The 25389-nt window shown below is 45.6% G+C and overlaps 1 protein-coding gene across 3 annotated transcripts; it reads left to right on the top strand.

Annotated features, from left to right (window-relative positions):
- Positions 1 to 23767, top strand: LOC118223445 (1-acyl-sn-glycerol-3-phosphate acyltransferase gamma-like). Of its 3 annotated transcripts, none has more exons than XM_035409994.1 (10): positions 1 to 215; positions 10251 to 10309; positions 12635 to 12847; positions 14305 to 14474; positions 14837 to 14998; positions 15461 to 15614; positions 16059 to 16161; positions 18887 to 18962; positions 19753 to 19951; positions 20170 to 23767. In XM_035409994.1, the coding sequence occupies exons 3-10, from the start codon at positions 12670 to 12672 to the stop codon at positions 20259 to 20261; spliced, it is 1134 nt and encodes a 377-aa protein (XP_035265885.1). In that variant the 5' UTR covers positions 1 to 215; positions 10251 to 10309; positions 12635 to 12669; the 3' UTR covers positions 20262 to 23767. The 3 variants fall into 3 exon arrangements, with proteins under 3 accessions (XP_035265885.1, XP_035265887.1, XP_035265886.1); XM_035409996.1 differs by lacking the exon at positions 1 to 215 and adding an exon at positions 4030 to 5104; XM_035409995.1 differs by lacking the exon at positions 1 to 215 and adding an exon at positions 8784 to 8946.
- Positions 23768 to 25389: the final 1622 nt, after the last annotated feature.

Below are 25389 nucleotides of genomic sequence, written 5' to 3'. Positions count from 1 at the left end.
AGCCACTGGTGCTCCCTAGCCGCCGTACACTTGTGAGAGAGAGGAGGATGGACTCATAACGGACAAAGACACGTTTATAACATTGCAGTGTAATACCGGTCTGTAGCGCAATCAATTGTGCTTTACTTGTGAAATCTACAGGGCTAAAAAACGAAGCGATCACCATCCGGGCTGTGCCACCCTGTGATTGACCATACGCCAACAACAGAAAGCAGGTAACTATTGAACGATTGTTAGCCCGCTAGCTTGCTTGTAATTTTTTATTTAGTCAGCCAGTAATCGCAAGGTGTATAGCTGTCCGGCTACATTGGTGGCTTGGCAGCTAGCCGGCCAGCTATGTGTCGGTTAATTTGCAAGCATAATATTTTCGTTTTTATGTTGTTTAAGCTTGCTCGGTCGTTGGGTGATGTCAGATGCATCTGGGTTCATTATAATCAGATTTGAAGTCCTAGCGGAACTGATAAAATAATGCCTAAGAAATAATACTACCAACAAAGTTATATGAACGCGCTAGCTATCACGTTAGTTTTCCTCTGCAGTTATCGGTTGCCTATATAGTTAGTACTTTCGAGTTTAACTAGCTAGTACTGCTGTACATCTATAGATTATCATGTCACGTATCTGTGTACCTATTGTAACTAAATTAAACCGATAGGTTGACGTTTTACATTGGATCATATTTAGCAGGACTGCTGGAGCCTGCGTTAAGACAAGTAGTATAGATCGCTAACGATAGTTAAGTTCGTTCTTTTTTTATTTTCTGAGCCACGGCGCTAGAAAGATGCGACTGACTGTCGCTGCGTGATTCCTCTGTCACGCTGGATGCCGGACCAGGGTTACTGCAAGACAAGTTCTTTCAGGATTTGTATTTGACCTCTCCTGGTTTACACAATGAGGAATCGGGCACGTTTCCGGGTGCAACTGCGCCTTTTTGTATTTTGGTAGATTGCAATGATGGTGCGCGCCGACGTGCACGTGCCATTACAAGGGAACTGAAAGAAGAACCTTTTCACACGTGGTACATGTGCGCGCGCGCGCCGAACTTCCATTTTCAAAGAATAAAATGCGGAACTATAATTTCAACAGCCTCTGTTGCCCGAATATAGCAGAGTAGCATAGGAAATGAATTTTTTCACCTTGGGTTCGAGCGCAGAATATGGTGCTGTTGTGTCAACATTAAAGCAAGTGACTTCTGTTCCCTTGACAGAAAAAATGTGGAATTTGAAACCATCGTTTTGTTTTTGTTGTCATCATCAAGACCTGCATCATCATCATTGCCTTTAATTTAACATGCGCTTAGAGAAAATAGAGGATTAGCCTGATATAATACATGTGGAGTACCACACATTTTTTGTGTGATGATGCTTTGCCAGGATTTGATGAAAGTGTTAACCAGTTTCTGGCAAAGCATTCTTCGTGTATGGAATGGGAGTTTGGAGCAGGAGGGGTGTTACTATACTTGTTCCTCCCTGAAACAGTGAACTGGATTCAGTCAGCAAATGGTTTGTTTCTTCAGCTCTTACACCATTTTGAAAACGGAACTTGTTGAACTGTGTTTGTGAAGAAGAAAATTAAGACAACAGTAGCAGTGATAAGGTGTCAAAAGAAAGGAGTGTTTCAGTGTGTCTGCTTCAGCTTGGCTAGAACCCAGACCAAAGCCATCTGGATCTCTTCTTGCCATATGGTCCCCTGGACAGAAATCCCAACCCCCAAACCCCCAGTGTCCACTTTCCAATGGTCTAATCCTTCCAGAGACCTTGCTGTCATCTGCTCCTATTACCGTCAGTGAGTCTCAGTGTGATCTTTGGGGATTTCTGTCTGTTCTTCTCTGCATATCGTGAATTCACGCTACAGTTAGAGGCCAAGATCATCAGCCTGCCGGGCTCAAACTTTAAAAGCTGTAATGTGTATGCTTTTCACTAAGGAATATAAACCTAATACAATTAGTGGTAGTTGGATTTCAGTTTGGTTTGTTCATTTAGGCTGGGAGTGGGGAGGTTGGATCTTCACTTTAATCCTCCTTCTGTCCTCTTGCCCTGTCCACCTGCCCCCTTTGACCTCAACCCCCCCCCCCCCCCCACCTTTTGTGTCATGCAGCATTTTAGATTTGTCGGAGTTACCTGCAGCAGCTGCTTTAGTTGGCGTTCAGTTTTAGCCAGTGGTCCCCTAAGTCACTGCTTCTGTAGGTATAACTTGCCAGTGAATGGCTAATCAGTTAATAAACAATTCAATTAATTAATGTAATGTTTCAAGCAATATGTGAACACCTGTTTCAGCTGTTGATGTTTCTTCTGTTCTCTCAGCTTGCAGATTAGTTATGGCTAGTTCTCTGGTCTTTATGATGGTGTATGCCTACTGACTCCAAATGCGGTTTCCACAGATAAAGGCTAAAACCATGACTGGACACTCTATGCTTTTTTATGTGTAAACAATCGAAAAAGAAAACACCTTTAGCAACAGTTAACACTTGTCAGTCATCTGTTAACTCACTTTTGCACTGCTTGTGGAAGAACAATTCAGTTCTACACAGCAACTTCAATCATGGTTGAGAAGCTTTAATGCCTGATATCACAGAGAGAAGAACAGCATCAGTAATTCTCTGCAGAAATGCAGTATGCAGTGATCTTCATATATTTTCTTCTGTGTAATATAATGTGATAAATAGTTTCTCCCACACCTAGTGCTTCTGATAAAAGCATAGACAGGACTTGCTGCTGAGGACACTACTTTTAGCAACTTCAGTTATATATGTTAGTACTCCCAGGACATTTCTGCAATAACAGGAATGTCCGCCTGGTACATGTTATTTTACAATAGGTCCACAGTAATTTTCCACTAACAGTTTGCATTCTCTAAGCACAAAATGGGGGGACTCAACGCACTGTTTATATATAGTACATTGGTAAAATGTATATGCATGTAAATACCATTATATAAATGGCACTGTAGAAAAAATAACACATTTCACCATGCAGTTAGCATAGTTTTAGAGGGCAGTGTATAGGATAGATGGGAGATGTGGAGGAGGTGAGTGGGAATCAGGATGAGGAAGGGGAGGAGAGGTAGTTCCTGAATGGATGGGAAATGCCTCTCCTACCCTTCCCTACCCTGATTCTGGGTGGGGAAGGGGATTCTGAATTTGTATGGCCATTAAGCATTTAGGAACAGAGTGAACATAACAATATCTATTGTTGTTTTATGTTGATCACTCTGTCTTGTGGTAGTACCCAGAGGAGTGTGTTATGTCTTTAATGAGGTCAAATGGTGGGACAAGTTGTTGACAGGTCGGGCCAAAGAGTGTTTATGCAACACATGCTCTCACACACACATACCCATGTACATGCATTTGCGAAAAAAAACACGTACACACATGCACGTACAGACTAACAATGGTTGCTTTGTCATTGAAATGAGAAGATGTAGATAAAATGTGTGTTTGTGTACATGTGATAGTGTGTGTGAGAGTATCTGGATATCTGCTTGTGTGTCAGTGTGTATGTGTGTTTAGGTCTGTGTTAGTGTTTGTGTCTTGGGGGAGGACTTCCTGTCCTCTGCTCTGTCTTCATTTAAGTCTGCTGGGGCCTGTGTTCTGTTCACGTTAACAATGAAGGGATTTATTGGAAGAACATACAGTAACGAAAACAGATAGCCTAACTCCTGACTGTGCCAGTTGGCAGAGACTAGTGGTTGGATTCAGATGGCAGTCTCTGAAGTTTTTTTGATTGTCTGGTCAGCATTTACAGGCTCTTTCTCAGAATATTCTATCAGGTCCTCTGAATCCGCCAACTTTTCGATGCTTAGATTGTAATAGCGGTCTGATTTTCTTACTGTTCTGTGGTATGATTCTCAGATTATTCTGTTGTCTGTATCTCAGAATGCTCTGTCTGACTGTCTGATAACATAAATGTTTTGACTGCTTCTTAGAGTTTTCAGACCATGTCATCCCAGCAGTGTTCTGACTATAATTACCAGTGTTACTGACCTCAGCTTGGAGAACAATTTAGCATTTTGGGTTTTTACTTTTCAGAATGAATAAAAAATCTTCCCAAACTTCTGTCCTGTAATCTCGAGACTGGCCTGTACATGGTGGCCTGTTATCTTGGCGGCTCTCAGAAATTCTGCTGATCCTGCCACCAGAACCAAGGCTGCCTGGTCAGATATGCAAATGCTCTCACAGCACAGCAGTCTCAGTAATTAGGGTTTTGACCGTGATAGATGAATGGCTCTCGCTCTGTCCCAGGATCTTGGTCCTGGGTTCTGGGCCCAGGGCACCCCGAGCATGTTCAGTTGGTTCGGTGTTGTGACCTGTTGGGTCTTGGTTTTCTAACCATGGTGATGTGTCACTGTTTCTGCCTTCTTGTGAGAGACAACAGAGGGAGCCTATTGGGCAGTGATGGTGGCTCCACCTTCGCCAACCTTATTGGCCAAAACTATATGCCTCAGCTGCTGACCTGCCCCTCCCTCTACTTGGACCCAGCCCAGCTACTTACTGATGTAAATGAGAACTGACTTAACCAGGGTGCTGCTGGACAGCTAATCGGCACTAATCTCGGCCAGTGGGGTAGGGGATTATAAGCTACGTTTGTGCGTTAGATGGTGTTTCCATGTCTCTAGGTCTCGCTCCATGTCCTTGTGGGTACTGGTAACCCTGTTCAGCTTGCATAGCTCTTTCTCGCGCTCCTCAAAACTACCAGAGTTTTCTTGAGGCCTGGTGCCTAAGTCTGTCGGAGGAGTAGTTGTCATCGTCTTAGTTTGGGGTTGAGCGGGATCAGGTGTGGGCTCGTTCCGGTGACTTGCGGACCGCAGTCCCCTGCTTAGCCGAGAAGGCGGATTTGGTGGAACCCTCCCGGTCGTCCGCGTCCTTGTCCTCCTCCATCTTGGGGACCCACCGGCCTCCCGTTGCCGTCGCCCTGCTCTCCTGGGATGCGGATGACTGTCCGACCGGACCGACGCTGACCCATCCCGCCAGGGCTGCCTCCGTTTTCTGTTTGTGAGAGGAGACCACACAGGACAGGAGGAAAATGTTGAACCAGGGCAGTGTGATGATCTTCACCGGTGTCTGCGGAGCTGTGGTCTTCATGGCTGTGGTCTACTACGTCTACTGGTAGGTCCCTGGGGCGGAGCTAGGTTGCGCTTGGACAAAGCCATACTGCGACTCTAAAACAGGGATACGAGGCAAGGCACTGCTAGCCTCTCGCAGAGTAGTCGTTGGAGTGTAGGCTAAATGCTGTTTTTGGGGGCGATTTGTTCATGCTTATTTTTTTGCTTATGTGTGTTTACCTGTTCGTGTTAAGCAGGTAAAGGAGGCCAGTCAGCTGTTCCTCTAAGCAGGTTTATTCCTGCGCTCTAATCTCTCCTCAAGATCCCTGTTCTCCCTGGATAAACTCTACTGCAAGTGTTGAGTGTTGGCTGTTTTAATGTTTCAATGTGTTTTGATGCACGTCTGGCATTGCTTGTTTGGTGGTAATTGCCAATTGTGTGTACATGGTTTTGGTGTTGGTTTTATACTCAGGTGTGTGTGTGTGTGTGTGTGCGCGCGCGCGCGCGCGTGTAGGTCAGACTGGTAGCATTGGCTGTGCAGTGGCCCATTCCAGCTGAAAGAGTTGGGGAATAAGAAGTTTAAAAAAATGGCAAAGGCATTTGTCTTTGCTGCTGTCACCATGGTAACAAACAGAAAGAGTTGAGAATTGAAAGTCACCTAGAACTGTGTGGACCAATAGGCAGTTTTGACTTAACTACTGCACACTTCATTGGTTGAGCTGTGCTCTGTGCCCTTGTGGAACCACCAGTGGGAGATGCACTGCACTGGGACCAGTGGGGAGGCTGTCTAGGCCGGAGGGCTACTCAGCATGTCACTCCCTGCCTGCTCCAGATAGGGAAATCTCAGTTAAGCTGTTTCTTCATCAGGTGACTGTTCATGTGGAGAGTCCATTTTTGGAGAGTGTGTTTGTGTGCGTGTTTGTGAGGGAGAGGGAGAGAGAGGGAAAGTGAGAGAGGCTGAGGCTGAGAGTGAGAGTGAGAGAGAGGGAGGGAGGGAGGGACTGAGGTCAAGAGACCTACGGTATGTTCATTTATCATGGCCCATTGACCCCACCCCCGTTAAGTGACAGAGCTTATTTCCACAGGTTGGATACACAGCAGCATGTGACCACATTCATCTTTTTTTGTGAATAATTTTTTTCATGGCATCAGTTAATTAGTTATTATCATTACTCCAAAAAGCAAATCATGCTAAATAAAAATGTAAATATTAATTACACTAGTGAACAAATAACATTTTTTTCTGTGTTCCACCATCCTTTCAATAACACCCACACAAACACACACAAATATTTTATTCCAATAAATTACAGATTTGATTAATAATATGTTAATATGTAACGATATATCTTTCATATACACACATTCTCTCTCTCTCTCTCTCACTCACTCACGCATGCACAGTTTTGCGCGCACACACACACACACACGTAAACCAAAAAAACCCCACATTTTAGAAAATGAAAGTTTTTTTTTAAACTGCCATAGGGAGTTTAAAGACATTAAGACATTCTGTCCTGTTTTCCTGGGACAGAATGTTCTCCCCTGGAATTGGTTTCACACCAGACGAGATGGGCAGGTTATTAAGATGTGCAGGCTGTTAAGTTTGAAGCTGTGCGGCTGCTTGCTGGTCTTTTCTGCTTTGGGGCTGTAACGATGCTCCGTTTTCTTTGCTGATGAGTGATGTGTACTCTTCAGGTGCAGCAGAAATTTTGCAGATGTGCACCAGTCAAGAGCATTGTTTCTCTTCACTGACCAATTACGCAGTTCACCAAATAGCAGGCAGAAGTTGACTCCTATTAGGAAATTGCTGAGTGTGCCTGTCATCAGTTGTCTGCAAGCAAGACTTAGTGTATGCTCAAGATAATTAATATTTCAAATAAATAAATAAATAAATGATATTTCAGAACTGCCACACTTGTCATCTTCATAAACTTCTATTTCATGCAGAGAAATTTTGTCTGTGGGACACAGCTTCGTGTAATGAGTGGCATGGCATTCTAAGCAGTCTCTTTAACTTGGCCTTCTCTCAGCCAAAACTGGCAACCCCTGCCCCCAAATCCCCGTCACCATCACTTTCCGGAGTCCTGGGGGAGATCCAGTATCTTGTTAAGCCATTGATTTTCCCTGCTCACCCGCAGTGAGCACTGGCTGTTTTTTGGCCATTTTCCATTATTGAATTGAGATAGATGTGCATTAATCTGAATGTGTGTGTGTGTGTGTGTGTGCGGTTGTGTGTGTGCCGAATGTTACTGTGACTAAGTGTGTGTGTTTCGTTTCTCTCGCTGTGTGAGGAGAAACTGCTGCTCTCAGCTTTTCTCGTGTGGAAAAAACTCCCCCTGATAAGAGGGAAAAGCCGTTGGGCTTTAATCCCTCATCCGTTTGGCAGCGCGACCAGAAGACTCTCCTCCCCAGCGCATCCTACGCAGCACCCGCACCGCAGTCCCTCCGTCGGTGTCTGAGCGGGCCCCAGTCGGAGCCAAGCCAGTGAATCCTCACATATGTGGGAAGACCCTGTGGGTTCGAGCCATACAATGTTGTGTGTTTATATTTTTAACAGACAGAGGAGTTGTGTGTGAACGGCAGCCATGTCGTGTGTCTGTCTGTACAGTATGTGTGCAGGGATTGTGTACACATACGAGCAAAGGAAGTTTCCCAGTTCCATGTCTGAGTCTGGTTTCTGTTGTCCTTGAGAAAATCCATGACACGCATTCCTTCTAAAGATTCTTGGAAAGTACATTGTTCACATCCCACTTTTTGCAAAGTCTTGGAAAAGGGGGCGACATAGCTCAGGAGGTAAGACCGATTGTCTGGCAGTCGGGGGGTTGCGGGTTCAAACCCCGCCCTGGGCGTGTCGAAGTGTCCTTGAGCAAGACACCTTACCCCTAACCCCTAACTGCTCTGGCGAATGAGAGGCATCAATTGTAAAGCGCTTTGGATAAAAGCGCTATATAAATGCAGTCCATTTACCAAAATAGCCTTAAAATGAGCCTAATCACAGAATTATACCCATATTTAGTTTTATTTAGTTCTTTGTAGTATGAATATAATAGTAATACAAATTGCAGATATTATTACTTATTATTACTACAAATTACTTGCAGCTTTCAGCTTAGCTTGCCGAAACTGCGTTCTCCCACAATGAATCTCTTTACTGTGCCTGTAGCAATGCAAAGTCCATGCATTGCAGTCAGTCTGAAACGGAGACAGTGGAGAAAAAAGAAAATGAATCCCTCACTGTAGCGTATGAAATTTTTGCAACATACTGATGATCACATCACAATGGAAAGGGCTTAATATATCCAGGACAGCTGTGCATTCATGCCACAAGACGCTGCATTGCACTGCGGGTGTTGCCCATGCCTGCATGCACACGTATCTGAAACACTTGCTCACTTTCTATTTCAATCTCTCACTCGCTCACTCACCCATTCATTCACTTTACTCTCTCACTAGCTCATTCAATCACTCACTTGCTTATTCACTCATAGACTGAGTGCTCATGTTTCAGGGCCAACTGGATCTGCTGAGAAACGGCTGATTGGATCAGGCGATGCTGATGCGTTCTGCACACGCTCACACTCACACAGCCAGGACACTTTTTTGGCAGTTAGAGTGAAGCTCTCTCTCTCTCTCTGTCTATCCCTGCCTCTTAATCCCCTGATCTCTAAGTCCCCCGAGAATGTCCATTGCAAGACAATGCACAGTTGAGCCAGACTACAAAGTTCAGAATGCGGTAGTCAGGGGGTGCAGCGTGACCACCGGGACAGAGTCTAGACCCCCCATTCCCCTCCCTCTTTCTCTCCCTCTTTCTCTCCCTCCCTCTCTACCTCCCTCCCTCCGGCCCTCCCTCCCTCATAGTGGAACAGACTCTTTCAGGTACAGCAGCTCGTTTTACTCCTCAAGGTGAGTAGCTTCCGTTCAGAATGTGGGGGGCGGTGGACTCTCCGGCGGGGGGGGGGTGCAGTCGAGCGTGTTCAGGGTTCGCTCTGTCGGCCCCGGGCCGGTCGGAGCCGAATTTACGCCGTGCCCGCGGGCCGTGCAGGTGTGAAGGTGACCGAGTATCTGGGCCAATCGAGACCGAGCTGACAGGCGAGCGGGCTCTGCTGAGCCAGGTGTGCTCGCTCAGGTGTGCTGCTGTCCTGACGGATAGAGCGGGCGGTGCTTTCCCCCAACCCTGGGCGCTTTAAACGGTGCGTGTGAGCTGCCCCCGGGGCGTGGCGCGCTGCCCCCGGGGCGTGGCGCGGCGCGCTGCCCTGGGAGACGGGTCCAGGGAGACGGGCCGATGGAAGGGAGAAACGGACGTGCAGAAACTTTGTGGCTCTATGTCTGTGTGTTTTTTTTTTGTTGCTACATTTGCGCGTCGACTTTTGGCATTTGGCCGATTTGCTCTCTTGTTTCGCTTCCTGCTTTGCTGAGATGCCCAGACATGCATCAGGCTCTGTGCCAGCCACCTCCTTCTGGAATCAACAGCCCTGAGATTGCCTGCAATGTCTCTTTGCAATTTTTGACTATAAATGAGTTCAGTGACATGAAAATGACAGAGTGTGTGTGTTACAGAGTGAGTGCGTGTGTGTGTGTGTGTGTGTTTGTGTGTGTGTGTGTGATACTGGGAAGCTTGGATCTCTCTATATTGTTGGCTGGTCGTCTCTGGGTGTGCAATGGATGGAATGGAATATTTTTAGCCTCTGTTCTGGAGGCTGTTTAAAGGTTATGGGGGCGGGGGCGGGGGGGGGGGGTTAGATAGAGATCAAGATCAAAAGCCCGGGGGCAGAATCTGGGAGGAGCCTGAACGCAAGCAGCCTCTGGGATCCTGTTGGGCAAAAAGGGCGCGTCCGTGTGCGTGTGTTCCCTCTGTGGATGAAAGCTCGGTGTGCACGCTGAGCTCAGGGCCGTGCCGTGTGGTGTGTGCATCAGCCCGAGAGAGTTCAACCCAGCCCTGTGCTTTTTGTGTGTGTGTCTGCGTCGGACTCCGAATCGCACACCGTCTCCCTGTGGCGCGGGCCTGCACGTCTGCCGGTGTCGTGAGGAGTTCTACCTGCTTGCACACGCCCACAAACGCTCACAAGCTCACATTAGTAAACAGATGTTAGAAAATGAAAGCATAGATAGAAGTGCATACAAAATGGCTGCTAGTATGGATGAGTGTTTGTTAACAGTCGGTTTCTGTCTCTCCCCTCCCTCTCCTGTGCCCGCCCCCTTTCCTACAGGACGGTGATATTGAGTGACGGGCCGTGTCAGCGGGGGCTGTAAATAGAATAACGCGCTGGTGAGTCCCGTCCACACCCCACCCCACCCCGCCCCAACCCCCCTATTACACAACTGGAGACAGGTGCAACTGCACACACCTTTGACCTCCCCAATGACTTTTGAGAGGCCAAAGGTTTAACCTCCCAAAATTTGACTGAATTTGACGTCAGGAGTTGTGGGGCTGCCCATGTGGCTCCTCCATGCTAATCCAGCCGGGGTTATCGGGGTGAAAGTGCTCCAAGGTCTGGTATTGAATACTGATGCAGCCGGGGCCGATGGTGAGCGTCGCCTGACGAGGACGGGTTTCGGTCCGTAGGGTTGTCCTTATCTCATATCCTTACCCCCCCCCCGATCAGCCAGCACCGCAATGTACAGTCCACTGCCGCCATGACTGCCCAGCTCAGTCGCCAGGTTGCCAACTCGGAGAACGCAGAGAATCTTGGGAAGGGAGCGCTTGCTTTTCTGCCCCGGGCAGAATCGACGGGGCGCGTCGCGGCGCCCGAAGCGGACCTTCAAATGCGATCAGGCTTTCAGAACTGGGAGGGGGGGGGGAGAAGGATCAGCCCAAAGCGGTCAGTGACGTGCGTAACAAAGGCACCCTGACCTCTAGAATGAGACCTCTGAGAGGCGGTGCTGCCGTAGTCCTCAGGATGTCGCTTTACCTGTTTTTCAGCCAATCTGAGGACAGGCCTTTACAGTGATTGTTTTTTACACTGTTGGTAAGCTTTCAGCTGGGCTGATACAGAGGACAGATAAGTGTGTAAGTGTGTGGTAGCTGTCAGTCAGACAGTAGTGTATTGGCAGGCCTTAAGTGAGTGATTCACATAGGTTGACTTCAGTAACCCCCCCAATCATTCACTCCCTGTTTATATACTGCTGTGACGCTATACAGACAGCATTATGGTTAGGGAGGTGAGGTTGTAAATCTGAGCTCAGGGGTTTGACTCCCAGGTGGAGCCCTGCCGTCGGGTCCTTGAATTGCTTTGGTAAATATCCAGCTGTATAAATGGATACGGTGTGGGAGTCACTCACTGGATTAGACCGTCTGCTAAATGCCTAAAATGTAAAACGTGGTGTCATATACTATTATTCAATGTTCCTCCTGTCCTGTGGTCATGATAAGATCAATGGAGCGCTTAGCCAGTAGACATAATAGCTCTAGAGGCTCTAAGACTCTAATCTTTTACGATTATGAATCGTTTATGATCTAGTAACGTTAGGTATTAGCAAAATGTTTTTAAAAAATGTGGGTATGCCAATGCTGTACAGTATGTTTAAACTTCGCTGGAATAATATTTTAATCAGGTATAGCATAATGTCTGGATAAATGATTTTTGTGTATTCTGGACACATACCTCACTTGCGCGAAACGGTAACACTATACTTTAAAGCATCAGAGACCCACAGACCACCCACCTATTCAGTTATATCTTTTTTGCATAAAAAAAGTTCATTTTGTGACATGACATCAATAACTTCATTGGGTTTATCATATAAATACATGATTCAAGTAAAAGCTTACTTAGGCTACTGGTGATCAGGTCAAGTCATATTTAAGAGACAGGTTCTGTTGAGTTGCCATGTGTTGAGTGGGGAAACAGAGACTGCTGGTTTTGTGGCTTGTTTGCAAATGTATTCAGAAGCTCTGTAGCTAAGGTGGACTGCATTGTTGTCATGCCCTTATTGAATGTTGCTGTTTTGGATTGGGGCGAGGGGGTAGGGGATGTCACCTGTTCGGTTTTGAGCACCTTTGACACAGATATTGTGTTCCTAGTCGGTCAGTGAGAGAGGCCATTAATACCTGTCTGTTTGACATTCTTTTTCTCTCACCCTTTGAAGGGTTTGTTTTTCAAAACTCTTAAGTAGCTGTGGGTCAAAATGGGTCCATTTGTCTAGTGTTTCATATATTGAACATTATTTGAATTGGGTGGAGGAAAAACAGGCAGATATCCTATGATAAGGTCAAACTGAGAACAGGCCACTTAATGTCACATTGTGTGGACTATGCGCAGGTTTGCCAGATCAGATTATACTATCTGTCTCTCAAAGGCGATAGTCCAAAACTAGATATCCAACACTTTGTTTAGCGTGTGTATATAGGAGAGCTCTGATTCCTGTATGTGTTTTATCCCAGGTGTGTGAGTATGAGAGCCGATACCTGTGTGTGTTCTCTCAGGTGTGTGTGAAAGAGCTCTCACCCCTGTGTGTGTTCTCTCAGGTGTGTGTGAAAGAGCTCTCACCCCTGTGTGTGTTCTCTCAGGTGTGTGTGAAAGAGCTCTCACCCCTGTGTGTGTTCTCTCAGGTGTGTGTGAAAGAGCTCTCACCCCTGTGTGTGTTCTCTCAGGTGTGTGAGTGCGAGGGGGTTGCTCCGCTCCTATCATGGATCTGGTGGCGTACCTGAAGACCCAGTTCATCCTGCAGCTGCTCATCGGCTTTGTGTTCGTGGTGAGCGGCCTCATCATCAACCTCCTCCAGCTGTGCAGCTGCGTCATCTGGCCCTTTAACAGGCAGCTGTACCGCAGGATCAACTGCAGGCTGGCCTACTCGCTCTGGAGCCGTGAGTACGCCCTCCCGTGGACTGCTGCTGCTGCTGCTGCTGCGCTCGCACGTGTGTGTGTGTGTGTGTGTGTGTGTGTGCGCGCGCGCAAATGTGAGGGGGGTGTGTGTCTGTGTGTGTCAGCGTGAGCAGGTGCGAGAGATGAGAGAGCGCAAACAAGTGTGTGAGAGAGAGAAAGTGAAAGCAAATTTTTTACATGAATATGTAAAAAAAAAATTGATAAAAAAAATCAACTTTTAATATATATTTCATTATTGTTCTTTATTTTTTAAATTTACTTTTATTTTTTATTGTTTACTATATAAAATTTACAATATTATTCGTCTTGCCAATAATTGTCTTGCACCGTTTGAATTGAATTGAATTGAAAGAGAAAGAGGGGGGGGCGGGAGAAGAGAGAAAGCGAAAGAGAGAGATTGTTCTGGCTTTGGACAAAATTTTTTGTTCTAATATTTGTATAAGGAGGTTAGTCTGATATCTGGTTTCAGAGCTTACTCGCAAAGTGCCAGGACTGGATTTACAAGAGCGCTAAACAAATAGGTCACTCAGCAGTAATGGCACTAGCCTCGCTTGTCAGGTCCATAAATATGAGCCTGACAGTCTTCACTGAAGAATTTCCATCCTGCGAAGGTCGTGTGCGCAGTTTCTGTGGTATATGACGTTCACAGTAACTGCACGACAGGCTCACTAATAGCCAGCTACCATCAAATGCATTTACCCTGAAAAGCCGGTAGGGTTGCTTTCCGAGCTGATAATCATCACATGAGACTTACCTCACCACTCCGTGAACATCATCCGCTGTCATGGCAACCAAATGCCAGCGACATGCCAGAGCCTGCCACATTTTTCCTTATTTTAACATTCTGCACAAATATCTCTGGTGATCCAAGAACAATTTAAACATGTCCGTTAGCTATGTCAATGTTTTGACAAGTCTTAAACCCTTAAAACACAGTCTTAAACCTTTCATTTGCTCATTCATTTTATAAAACAAAGGCCATATAAGCAAAATGATAGTATTATACTGTATATGCATAGCCAGATCATTCTGCAATAATAACATGATGTCCTAATTTGAAATGAATAGATCAATCTGTCATCGCACTGGCTTCAAAGCAGGGATAAAGTTAATATTGAAAACCCATGCAACAGTAGACCTTAAAACATTTTCTTAAGAGTCCGCATTAGCAAAGCGCAAGGTTATTATAATCCACTGGGAAGGTCAGAACGGACAGACTCTGAGAAAGAGGTCAGCACAAAGCCTCCGGGGTTCGGCACGTGAGACCACAAACTGCCTCCGTCAATGAACTCTAACATGAGAAATCAGAGACTGAGCAGCAGGAATGAAGGCTATACGAGTGGCGGATGTCGTCGGTGATATTTGACTGCGTTTAAATGGTGTTGTTCGTTGTAAGTAATGTGTGACGGTGTGGATGTTCTCTGCCTGGTCACTCCAGAGCTGGTGATGCTGTTGGAGTGGTGGTCAGGTACGGAATGCACTCTCTACACTGACCAGGCCACGGTGGACAAGTTCGGCAAGGAGCACGTCATCATCATCCTCAACCACAACTACGAGATCGACTTCCTCTGCGGGTGGACCATTTGTGAACGCTACGGCGTGCTGGGGGTGGGTTGCGTGTGTGTGTGTGTGTGTGTGTGGATTTAATATAATGGATTATATTTAATGGATTGGTAAAGTGGATTACAAAGGCTATATCAGGCTGCTTAAGGGGTCTTTGATCGATATGAGTCCAGTAAGTGAAATTCCTTGGTTGTTAATGCATGGAACAGTTTGCCAGGTCATGTAGAAGGAACCATCAGAGTGTTCAAGTCCAGGCTTAGCACAGTGCTGGATACACTTCAGGCTGTTGGCACAATGACAAGCCTTGATAGGCTGAATGGCTCGTTGTCGTCACCAAATTTATGTCTCTAGTCATGTGACCTGTGCTTTCTCCTTCCCTCTCTTCCTCCCTCCTCTCCCCCCAATAGAGTTCCAAGGTCCTGGCAAAGCACGAGTTGCTAAAGGTTCCTCTGATTGGCTGGACCTGGTACTTCCTGGAAATTGTCTTCTGTAGGAGGAAGTGGGAGGTGGACAGAGAGACAGTCTTCAGAGGCCTGGAGAGACTTAGAGATTACCCAGAGTGCATGTGGGTGAGTGTGCGGACAGACTGCAAGATTACCTCTTCCAACTGACCTGTCAAATTCCCTGACTTGATTTTTAAAAATTCGATATCTATCTGCATACTACGTGTGCTCACATACATTCGGTGGTGTGCTTGGCAGTAAAGCAAGTCTTGAGCATGACCTTTAGCTTTGATTAATAATGCACAAATGAATAAAATAAATGCCAGCCTGAGGAAGTGTATTTGTCAGAGATAATTGTGCTCTTAAGGGCAGAGGCACTAACTCTCTGAGTCCTGCAGTAATAAAGTCTGTTCTGTAGCGCAATGCGTACGGCGCGTGTGTGTGTGTGTGTGTGTGTGCTCATGTGCGTGCACGTGTGTGTGTGTGTGTGTGTGTGTGTGTGTGTGTGTGTGTGCACTCATGTGCGTGCACGTGTGAGTGTGTGAGTGTGTGTGTGAGAGAGTGTAATACTGACTCTCTGTGCTCCAGTTCCTGCTCTACTGTGAAGGCACACGATTCACAGAGAAGAAGCACCAGATCAGCATGCAGGTAGCAGAGAGCAAAGGCCTCCCCAAACTCAAATACCACCTACTGCCTCGAACCAAGGGCTTCACCACCACCCTGCAATGCCTGAAGGGAACGGGTAAGAGAAACACAGACGTGCATAGGCATGTGCACACACACACACACCCACACGCACGCACGCACGCACACAAACGCTCACACTTTCAGACACACTGTGAAAGGTGCTCTGTGTGGTCCTCATCAACCAAGCAGGACAAAACACTTCGTTGCCAGACAAAGCTGTCATTTACTTCCCCAAATGCATGTCCAGGCCAGTGAAAAGAAAACCAATCCCAAAAGAAAGAAAACCAAAAATATCTTTATGAAATTAATATACAAGCACAAACCACATTATAGCTGGTTTCCAAAAATACCTTGTTTCTGTACTTCAACTTCACACAGTACAGTACAAAAAACAGTTGAAACACAGCAATTGTATTTTACTCCTTTTGAAAGTCCTGCTAGAGGGTCCATTCCTCTGAAGTCTGTGTTCTGACCCACCTTCTCGCTCCCTGTGCTGCAGTGAATGCTGTGTATGACGTCACGCTGAACTTCAAAGGCGAGAAGAACCCCACACTGCTGGGAATCATCAGCGGTCAGAAGTACATGGCAGACATGCGCATCAGGTGAGGTTATTACTGGTACAAACTGTGTTAACTCACAGGTAGGAGAGCCAGGTGAGGTTATTACTGGGACAAACTGTGTTAACTCACAGGTAGGAGAGCCAGGTGAGGTTATTACTGGGACAAACTGTGTTAACTCACAGGTAGGAGAGCCAGGTGAGGTTATTACTGGGACAAACTGTGTTAACTCACAGGTAGGAGAGCCAGGTGAGGTTATTACTGGGACAAACTGTGTTAACTCACAGGTAGGAGAGCCAGGTGAGGTTATTACTGGGACAAACTGTGTTAACTCACAGGTAGGAGAGTCAGGTGAGATTATTACTGGGACAAACTGTGTTAACTCACAGGTAGGAGAGTCAGGTGAGATGATTACTGGGACAAACTGTTGACTCACAGGGAGAGTCAGGTGAGGTTATTACTGGGACAAACTGTGTTAACTCACAGGTAGGAGAGTCAGGTGAGATTATTACTGGGACAAACTGTGTTAACTTACAGATAGGAGAGTAAGGTGAGGTTATTACTGGGACAAACAGTGTTAACTCTCACAGGTAGGAGTGTCAGGTGAGGTTGTTACCTGGAGACATGGTACATATCTATAATTTAGTCTGCGTAGACTGACGTGTGGCTGTAAGAGTGTAAATCCAAAGTGGACTTTGACAATGTCTAATTAAGACTAGCTAACATGGTTACAATTGTGATAGGAACAGAAATGATAGGAACAAAAGCCAGAAGACACAGTAGGTCCCCAGGACCAGGTATTGAAACATATGCGTCAGTTGAGGTTTTGTAAACGTGGGAAGACACCGCACCCTGAGGTCAGTAATACCAGACAAGATGTTATCAGCATAGTATGCAAACAATAGGTTATGTATTATCTACGATATCTAATAGGTTCTGTAATCTACTGCATTTTGAAATGCATATACACTTCAGTCCATATTTATTTGGAGAATGACATTATTTTTGTTGCTTTGGCTCTGTAGTCAAGCACGTTGGATTTGAAATGAAATGATCAATATGTGGTTAAAATGTAGACCGTCAGCTCAGAATTTGAGGGTTTTTACTTATTTTATACATAGTCCCCCCATTTTAGGAGACCAAAAGTAATTGGACAATTGGATGCTCAGCTGTTTCTTGGCCAGGTGTGTGTTGTTGCAACATTAGTTAATACACAAGAATGCTAAAAGGTCTAGAGTTGATTCTAGGTGTGGCATTTGGATATGTATGCGTGTGATAGAATTATAAATAGGAGAAAGTGTGTGAATGTATGATTGATGGAATTATTGGCATCAGAAAGCATACAGAGGTGCGTGTGTGTGAGTGCGTGCGTGTGCAGGTGTGTGTGCATGTGTGCGTGACAGATATAATTATGAATAGGATTGTGTGTGTGGAAGAATGTGAGATTGATTCAGTTATTAACAGGAGAAAGCATACAGCAGGTGTGTGTGTGAGAGATATAATTATGAATAGGATTGTGTGTGTGGAAGAATGTGACATTGATTCAATTATTAACAGGAGAAAGCATACAGCAGGTGTGTGTGTGCATGCATGTGTCTGTGCCCAAGAGATGTAGTTATGAATAGGAGTGTGTGTGGTGAGGGATTGTCAGATTGATGGGATTATTAACAAGAGAAGGCACACAGCAGATGTGTGTGTGTGTGTGTCGTGTAGTGTATATGCATTTCAAAATGCAGTAGATTACAGAACCTATTAGATATCGTAGATAATACATAACCTATTGTTTGCATACTATGCTGATAACATCTTGTCTGGTATTACTGACCTCAGGGTGCGGTGTCTTCCTACGTTTAGAATGTAATGTAATGTAATGTGTCGGGCAGAGTCCATCTCATCAGTGCATTCCCTATGTGAGTGACGGTCCATTAAAAGGTGCAGACCTGGGCCAATCTCTCTCAGTGGGACAACACAAGCTCCTTAAAGCACTGAAACCCTCTGCGGGTCATTGAGTGAGCTCAGGCTTAGCAACGATCAGTGCTGTGGGTCAAGCGTGTATGTTTTTATGATGAAAAGAAAACCTTTGCGCGCGCACACACACACACTCACACAATTACCACCCTCACAAAGCAGTTTAGAGAGTAAATTACTTGATAAAGCCATTCACACTTTGTTTGTAAACTGTGCTTTGTGAGTCTGCTAATCGTGTACGTGTTCTTTTTTTTGGAAGTTTTCTTTTGGTGTGTCTGCAGCCTACAAGTTGTCATATACATGTATTTTTATGCTGCCCTGTGGTGGCTGATGTGCTGGTTACATGGCTGATATTGTAGAATAAGATAATTAGTATTCTTATTCTAGAGTTAGGTTTGTATTTGTAACATTGAAAGCATGCAGATTCTGTTCCCACCAGTTCCACATACCTATTACCTCATTAGATGAATACAGCTATGCTGGTTCATTTTTTAGATTAGACCATAATATACAGTAAAATATATCAGAAAGGGATGCAAAGACAGTGTTCAGCTGTCATTCATGAGCTTATCAATTATGAAAATAATTTTAAAATAAATGCTTGGCTAATTACATCATTTAGATTATATGAATTCCAAATAGCAGTAATGGCCTTCCCTGCCCGATGCAGTAGTACTGTAGAGGTAAAGAGGACCAAGGAATCCTGGAGCTTACTATCTGGCTATCATAGAGAATCTGTTGTTACACTGCCCTCTGCTGGTTGAGGTGCTGATTGCATGCTTGTCTCTTGACTTTCCCGCAGGAGATTTCCTGTGGAAGAGATCCCGAATGAAGAGGCAGAGTGTGCAGTTTGGCTCCACAAACTCTACCAGGAAAAGGTCAGGATGACTCCTCACTGCTCAGTGTACAGACAGTATCTCTCTCTCTCTCTCCCTCTCTCTCCCTCTCTCTCTCCCTCTCTCTCCCCCCCTCTCTCTTCACTGTTGCCTTTACATTCTCTCTCTCTTTTCTCCATCTTGCTTCAATGATGTTGACTTCACTTCAATAATGTGCCTTAAAAAGCACAAAACAAGGATCTAATCATTTGAATCTTAAGATGACACCTAATGATAGTATAGTACTACAGTTTAGTGTATTTTGCTGTAAATGAATGAGTTGCTACCTCAGATCCCTTTTTCTGCACCCGAAATCACTAAAAGAACACTAATGCAATCAAATAAATATTTGCAAAAATAAATAACCTGTGTTCTCGAATCTTTCTGTCCTTTCTTTGTCTCTCTTTACTTTCTCTCTCCCTCAAATTCTTTCTCCCTTCTTCTCCTACTCTCTCCTTCCCTCCTTCCTACTCTTGTTCCTTTCACTCTTTCTCTCCACACCCTCTCCCCTCCCTCCTGTTCTCTCTCTCTTTCTCCTTTCCTCCATCCTGGCCTTGCTCTTTAACCCTCCCCCTTCCTCATCTCCTCTTTCTCAATCTCTCTCTTCCCCCCTCCCTCTCTCCTCCTCCTCTCTCTTTCTCTCTCCCCCTCCTCACTCTCTCTCTGTCTCTCTATTCCCCCCCTCCTCTCTCTCTCCCCCTCCCTCCCTCCCTCTCTCTCTCCCTTTCTCTCTGTCTCTCCCTCCCTCTCTCTCCCCCTCCTCTCTCTCTCCCTCCGTCTCTCTCTCTCTCAGGATGCTCTCCAGGAGCAGTATAAGAAAGAGGGCTGTTTTCCTGGTCCCACCATCTCTCCTCCCCGCCGGCCGTGGGCTCTGCTCAACTTCCTGTTCTGGGCCACCCTCCTGCTCTCCCCCCTCGTCAGCTTCGCCTGGGGGGTCGTCATCAGCGGCTCCCCCCTCCTCATCATCGGCTTCATCCTCTTTCTGGTCGTAGGTAAGCTGGCGTGCGTGCGTGCGTGCGTGCGTGCGTGCGTGCGTGCGTGCGTGCGTGTGTGCGTGCATCGTACCGTGTTGACGGCTCTCGTTTGAAAGTGTCTGACTGTGCGCTCTCTGTGAGTGTGGATCGATCTGTCCTGCTGTGTATTAATGGCTGTGTGATCGTCTCTCTCTTTCTTTCTCTCTCTCTCTCTCTCTCTCTCTCTCTCCTGCTAGCCACTGTTGCGATGCGCCGGCTGATTGGCGTCACTCAGGTCAACAAAACAGGCTCCAGCTACGGCGACCAGAACGCCAAGAAGCAGGACTAGATGAGTCTCTGTGCTACGGTCACTCTGTGGTCGCTGTGCGGTCATCGTGTGGTCATGGGCCCTTTAAAAAAAAATTAAAAATACAAATAAAAGATTTTCTGATAGGGCAAGGAAAGCACATTCGTGTGGGGGAAAATATCGGTTATGCTTAAGAAGAGATGATGGTGACTGTGATGAAGATGAAGACATTGGTGACAGAAAAAGACAAAAAGAAAAGAAACAAAAGGGACTGTGTGAATGTGTGACAGCAGAGCAGGTGGAGGAGTCTTTAATGGATGCCTGACCACTGATGGGGAGGAAGAATGGGGAGTGGCCAAGCCCTGAGCTCCCAAGCCCCGAGGCTTCGGGGTTCTTCCTGGGCTAAGACGCACAGCTCTCCCACTTATTTCAGCGGCACCCATTTTGCATTTCAGTCCTCTACTCTCTGCCCCAGCCTGCCCGCTTCCCTGTCCTGCACATCAGCCACCCAATGATGAGCTGCTCCGCCCCCTTGCTCCTCCCTTCATCAGCCACCCAATGATGAGCTGCTCTGCCCCCTTACTCCTCCCTTCATCAGCCACCCAATGATGAACTGCCCCGCCCCCTTGCTCCTCCCTTCATCAGCCACCCAATGATGAGCTGCTCCGCCCCCTTACTCCTCCCTTCATCAGCCACCCAATGATGAGCTGCTCCGCCCCCTTACTCCTCCCTTCATCAGCCACCCAATGATGAGCTGCTCTGCCCCCTTACTCCTCCCTTCATCAGCCACCCAATGATGAGCTGCTCCGCCCCCTTACTCCCCTCCCTTCATCACCCACCCAACCCCGTCCCACTGCTCTTAGATAGGCTTTTTTAAAACCTCTTGGGTGATTTTGGGGTTGGGTAGGAGTGGAGGTTTTGTACAGAACACTCAACGAAACCAATATTAGGGCCTATTTTGGTTTTGTTTAGTGTTTTCAACCATTCAGAACAAAGACAGTAAATCTCAATCAAGACCTAGCACTAGTTGGTCATTCCTTGCGTCCTCCCTTTTTTAATTCCAGGAGGTTCAGCAAGTATCAGGAGTTTTCCCGTACTTCCTGATGTCCATTGAAACTGTACCATACAGAATATGCATCAAATCCGAAAAGCTTCAACTTCAACGAAAGGGAGACCGAACTTTGAATGTGAAGAACGCAGTACTGAGTATCAGATGGGTCTTTGATATAATCCGTGTCATGACCCGCTAAATATCCATGAGCTGACAGGGCTGATATGTATTGTGATTAGAGCTACGGCCAAAACAAGTCTTGAGTTGTGGTCTCCCTGCTCATGAATATTCAAATCTCGTCAACAAGAGCAGGGACCTGAGCTTCATCCAAGTTCTGCAATGTCTGTCTTGGCTAGTGGTCCTACCATCTGTCAGTGATCCCACATAGCTCAGACGGACATTTCACTTCCTTGTTCCCTGTCTTTTGTTTTTTTTATTTGGGTTATCACCCTGGGGCTGGGGAGGACGTGAGTGTCATTGACTTGAGTTCTGAGTTCCAAATATTTCTGGAACATACCATGGCCCTGCCACATACCCCCAATTGCCCCCAGTCTTTGTCTCACCCATCACCAGAGAGATGAAGGGGAAAGAGGACACACGTGTACACATACATGCACTCGCTCGTTCACACGCTCTTGCTGATAATCACTAACATACTCACACGAGCACCCACACATAACATTGTTATTGTTATTATTATTATTACATAACATTGTAGAGCACACGCAAAAGATGTAAGCGCAAACATCTCTATGCCATCACTCTGTCCAGTCTAATTGAATTGTGCACTGCTTTCTGGGAGCGTGTTAATAGAAGAATATTGCACTTGATTTGAACGAACAGGGTATATGGTCTCCCGTCACACAAGTTTGCTTGGGGGCTACAAGGCGGAGCCCCCACAACATTACCCACTTTCTCCCCACACTCAGATCCTAGATCAGCTCCCAAGCACCTCTCACCCAAATCCTTTAACAGTTCCCTCTCTGTTAAATCCTTTAACGAATAGTTATGACCAAGCATGGAATGAGTATGTCTGGCAACCAGCAGTCCCGTGCAGTTTAGTACAGTGTTGTTAGATTTGGTTGGAGAAGAAACACCAATTACTGGCAGCTTTTAATGGCGGGAGGTCCCAGTTTTACAGCTGCGTTTTAATGTTTCACTTTTTTTTCCTTTTGCTTTGTTGCTTTTGGTTTATCATTCAATGCCCATTCGTTCATTTGCTCAGTCATTCATTAATGTGCACAGTCAGTTCTCCCGTTAGGTGGGGTCAAGTGTTTGCTTTAGCTTAGCAGCATGTACACCGCACGCAACAGTGTGACGATACGCAATACTCTTCTTCTGTGGCTACCGGAGGCTCATCATCGTCCCGTAGCACAGCTTTTCCCACACCTGCTTTCCAGCTCTGCTTCAGCCTGTAGTTCATTATTAGGATTCTTGTTAGTAGTAATTTTGTAGCTCTTTACTTAATCTGGTTTGTCAAGGCCGTCAGATGCACATGACATGCATGTGGGGACGGCAGCAGCTGTGGCTAATGTTTTCATTTCACTTACAAAGAAAAAAAAGACACAAAGATTCAAAGTACTGTAGCCTGTGTACTGCTGTAGCACTCCTGAAGGGAGAGGTTTGTGTGAAATTCCTGGACACTGCCGGACTCAAGGGGTGAAGAGATGTAACCTACTGCTCTGGTGGGGGCGTATTGCATATCCGTTCATTTCCGCCTTTTGTGTTCAGTTGTAACATACACAGGGCTGTTGTTTCACCCAGGCCACGAGTGCATTTTCATGTTCGAGCTGTGATTAAATATTCGGGGGAGGAGTTTGCATAAGTCACATCCATTATTAAGCCTCTTCCATTAAAACAGCCTCCTCGCTCCGCCTCCATTTCCCCTCATTATTATTAATACAGTCCCAATCATTCCAAGGTCCAAAACCGACTTCAGACATGCAGTGTGCTGTGAAAGCACGGAGCAGAATTTTGGCTTGCAATTCCTCTCCAACAACAGTCCAATTGGCCACTCAAGCAGCTCCCTCCGGGGTTGCACTCGAACGGCGAAATGCAACACACCACTGGTGGGAGGTGGAGTGCAGACCTGGACTTCATCTCCCATCATGTTTTCACTGCACCCTGGTATCTGTGTGGTCATTAGATGTAGATTGCAGGAGATTAGGCCAGAGTAGAAGCATAAGGAAAAGTCTTTTCATTGCAGTAATCTTCCTTACACTGGAGGGTCTTTTGAGAGCTGACTTTAGCAATGTAGTTTTTTTCTGTTTTGTTTTGTTTTTTTTTCTTTTTTGTTAATATATTTTCTTTTGGAATATCAATAAAAATGATGGCTTCATAAAAACTCAATACTTAATGAATTGACCTTTCTGTTTTTTTGTTAACATTTTTTCTCAAAAGTCTATTTTTTTTTCTTCAAAAGTGTTTTAAAAAATGTATTAAATTACAATGGATTTGTAATTTGTTCATCAATAAAATATCCCTGTTTTGCAGCTTATATATTTACATTTACATATATTTACACATTTACAGATTCCCTGCATGAATAGTGAGAAGCTCAAATGTCATGTCTCATAATTAATTGCAACCCCATCGTCATATTTGTTTTCATGCACACACACCCTCACATGTGGACATACTCTTGCACATGTTCTTGCACTCAAATATATTCAACTGTATACACGTTGTTGCAGGGATTTGCTTCCATTCAGCCAGAAGAGCATTAGTGAGGTCGAGCACTGATTGGGCGATTAGACCTGGCTTGCAGTTGGCTTTCCAATTAATCCCAAAGGTGTTGGATGGGGTTGAGGTCAGGGCTCTGTGCAGGCCAGTCAAGTTCTTCCACACCGTTTTCAACAAAACCATTTCTATATGGACCTTGCTGTCTTCCCTGGGGAATTGTCATGCTGAAACAGGAAAGGGCCTTCCCCAAACTGTTGGGGAAGCACAGAATCGTCTAGAATGTATGCTGTAGCATAAAGATTTGCCTTCACTGGACCTAAAGGGCCTAACCAAAACCATGAAAAACAGCCCCAGACCAAGGGCTGTCCACATACATTTGGTCATATAGTTTATGTATATACAGATGGGTGACAAAGGAAAAACCTGAATAAATGAGTGGAGAAACATAACGAATGCAGATGTACTGCGTGCTACAATTAAGCAATTAACATCGTATCATGCTCTGGTATGTATAAAAATGCTGAGGAGGCCCAGTTGACCACGATTTTGGATCAATATGTCAAGAGGAAAAGATCTAAGTGACTTTGAAAGAGGGTTCATTATTGGAGCACGGATGGCAGGCGCTTCAGTCACAAAGACTGCTCAACTGACTAGTGTTTCAATAGGAACAGTGACTAAAGTGACATCTGTATTTAGATCTATGGGACAGACATCAGTAAATGAGGTCGGACATTTTGGTTGAAGCGCACATTTGATGACTGTGATGGTCGTACATTAGTGCGATATATAAGAAAAAACAGAAGAGTGACACTTCCTCAGGTGACTGAGAATGCCAATGCCGGATGTGTTCAGCCTGTCAGCAAGAACAGCCTGTTGACAAATATGTAGATAGGGATATTATAGTAGGGTTGCAGTGCATAAACCCCTCATTACAAAGACAAATGCACATTTGAGAGTTCCGTGGTGCAAAAACCTTAGGCACTGGTCTACAGAGATGAAAAAAAGTGATATGGTCAAATGAGTCATCCTTCACCATATTCTCGACAAGTGGGTGAGTGCATGTGTGGCGTACACCAAGAGGACAGTACAGGCCTGTAAGCTTGGCCCCTACTGTGAGGGTGTCTGGTGGCTCTGTTATGCTGTGGGAGCATTTTCCCAGCCTCACATTGGCTTCCTTGACAACCCCCACCCCCAACAATTTTACTGCCACTTCTGTAAGATAATTACATGATACGACTTGACAGCAAACTCTATACACACGCAGAGGATAAAATACATATATTGATGAAATCCTCATTTTGGCCAATTCCAAGTTCAAAGTTAATGACAACAAAAATAATGGGTCTTGCAGTCAAAGCAGAGTCAAAGTCATGTATGCGGTCCCTTTAAGATGGAACCAGCCTCCCGGAAATCGTATGTAAGGAACATGCAGGAAGT

Source organism: Anguilla anguilla, chromosome 3 (assembly GCF_013347855.1).
Source record: "Anguilla anguilla isolate fAngAng1 chromosome 3, fAngAng1.pri, whole genome shotgun sequence".
Lineage (NCBI taxonomy): Eukaryota > Metazoa > Chordata > Actinopteri > Anguilliformes > Anguillidae > Anguilla > Anguilla anguilla.
This window is presented reverse-complemented; position numbering and strand designations above follow the sequence as displayed.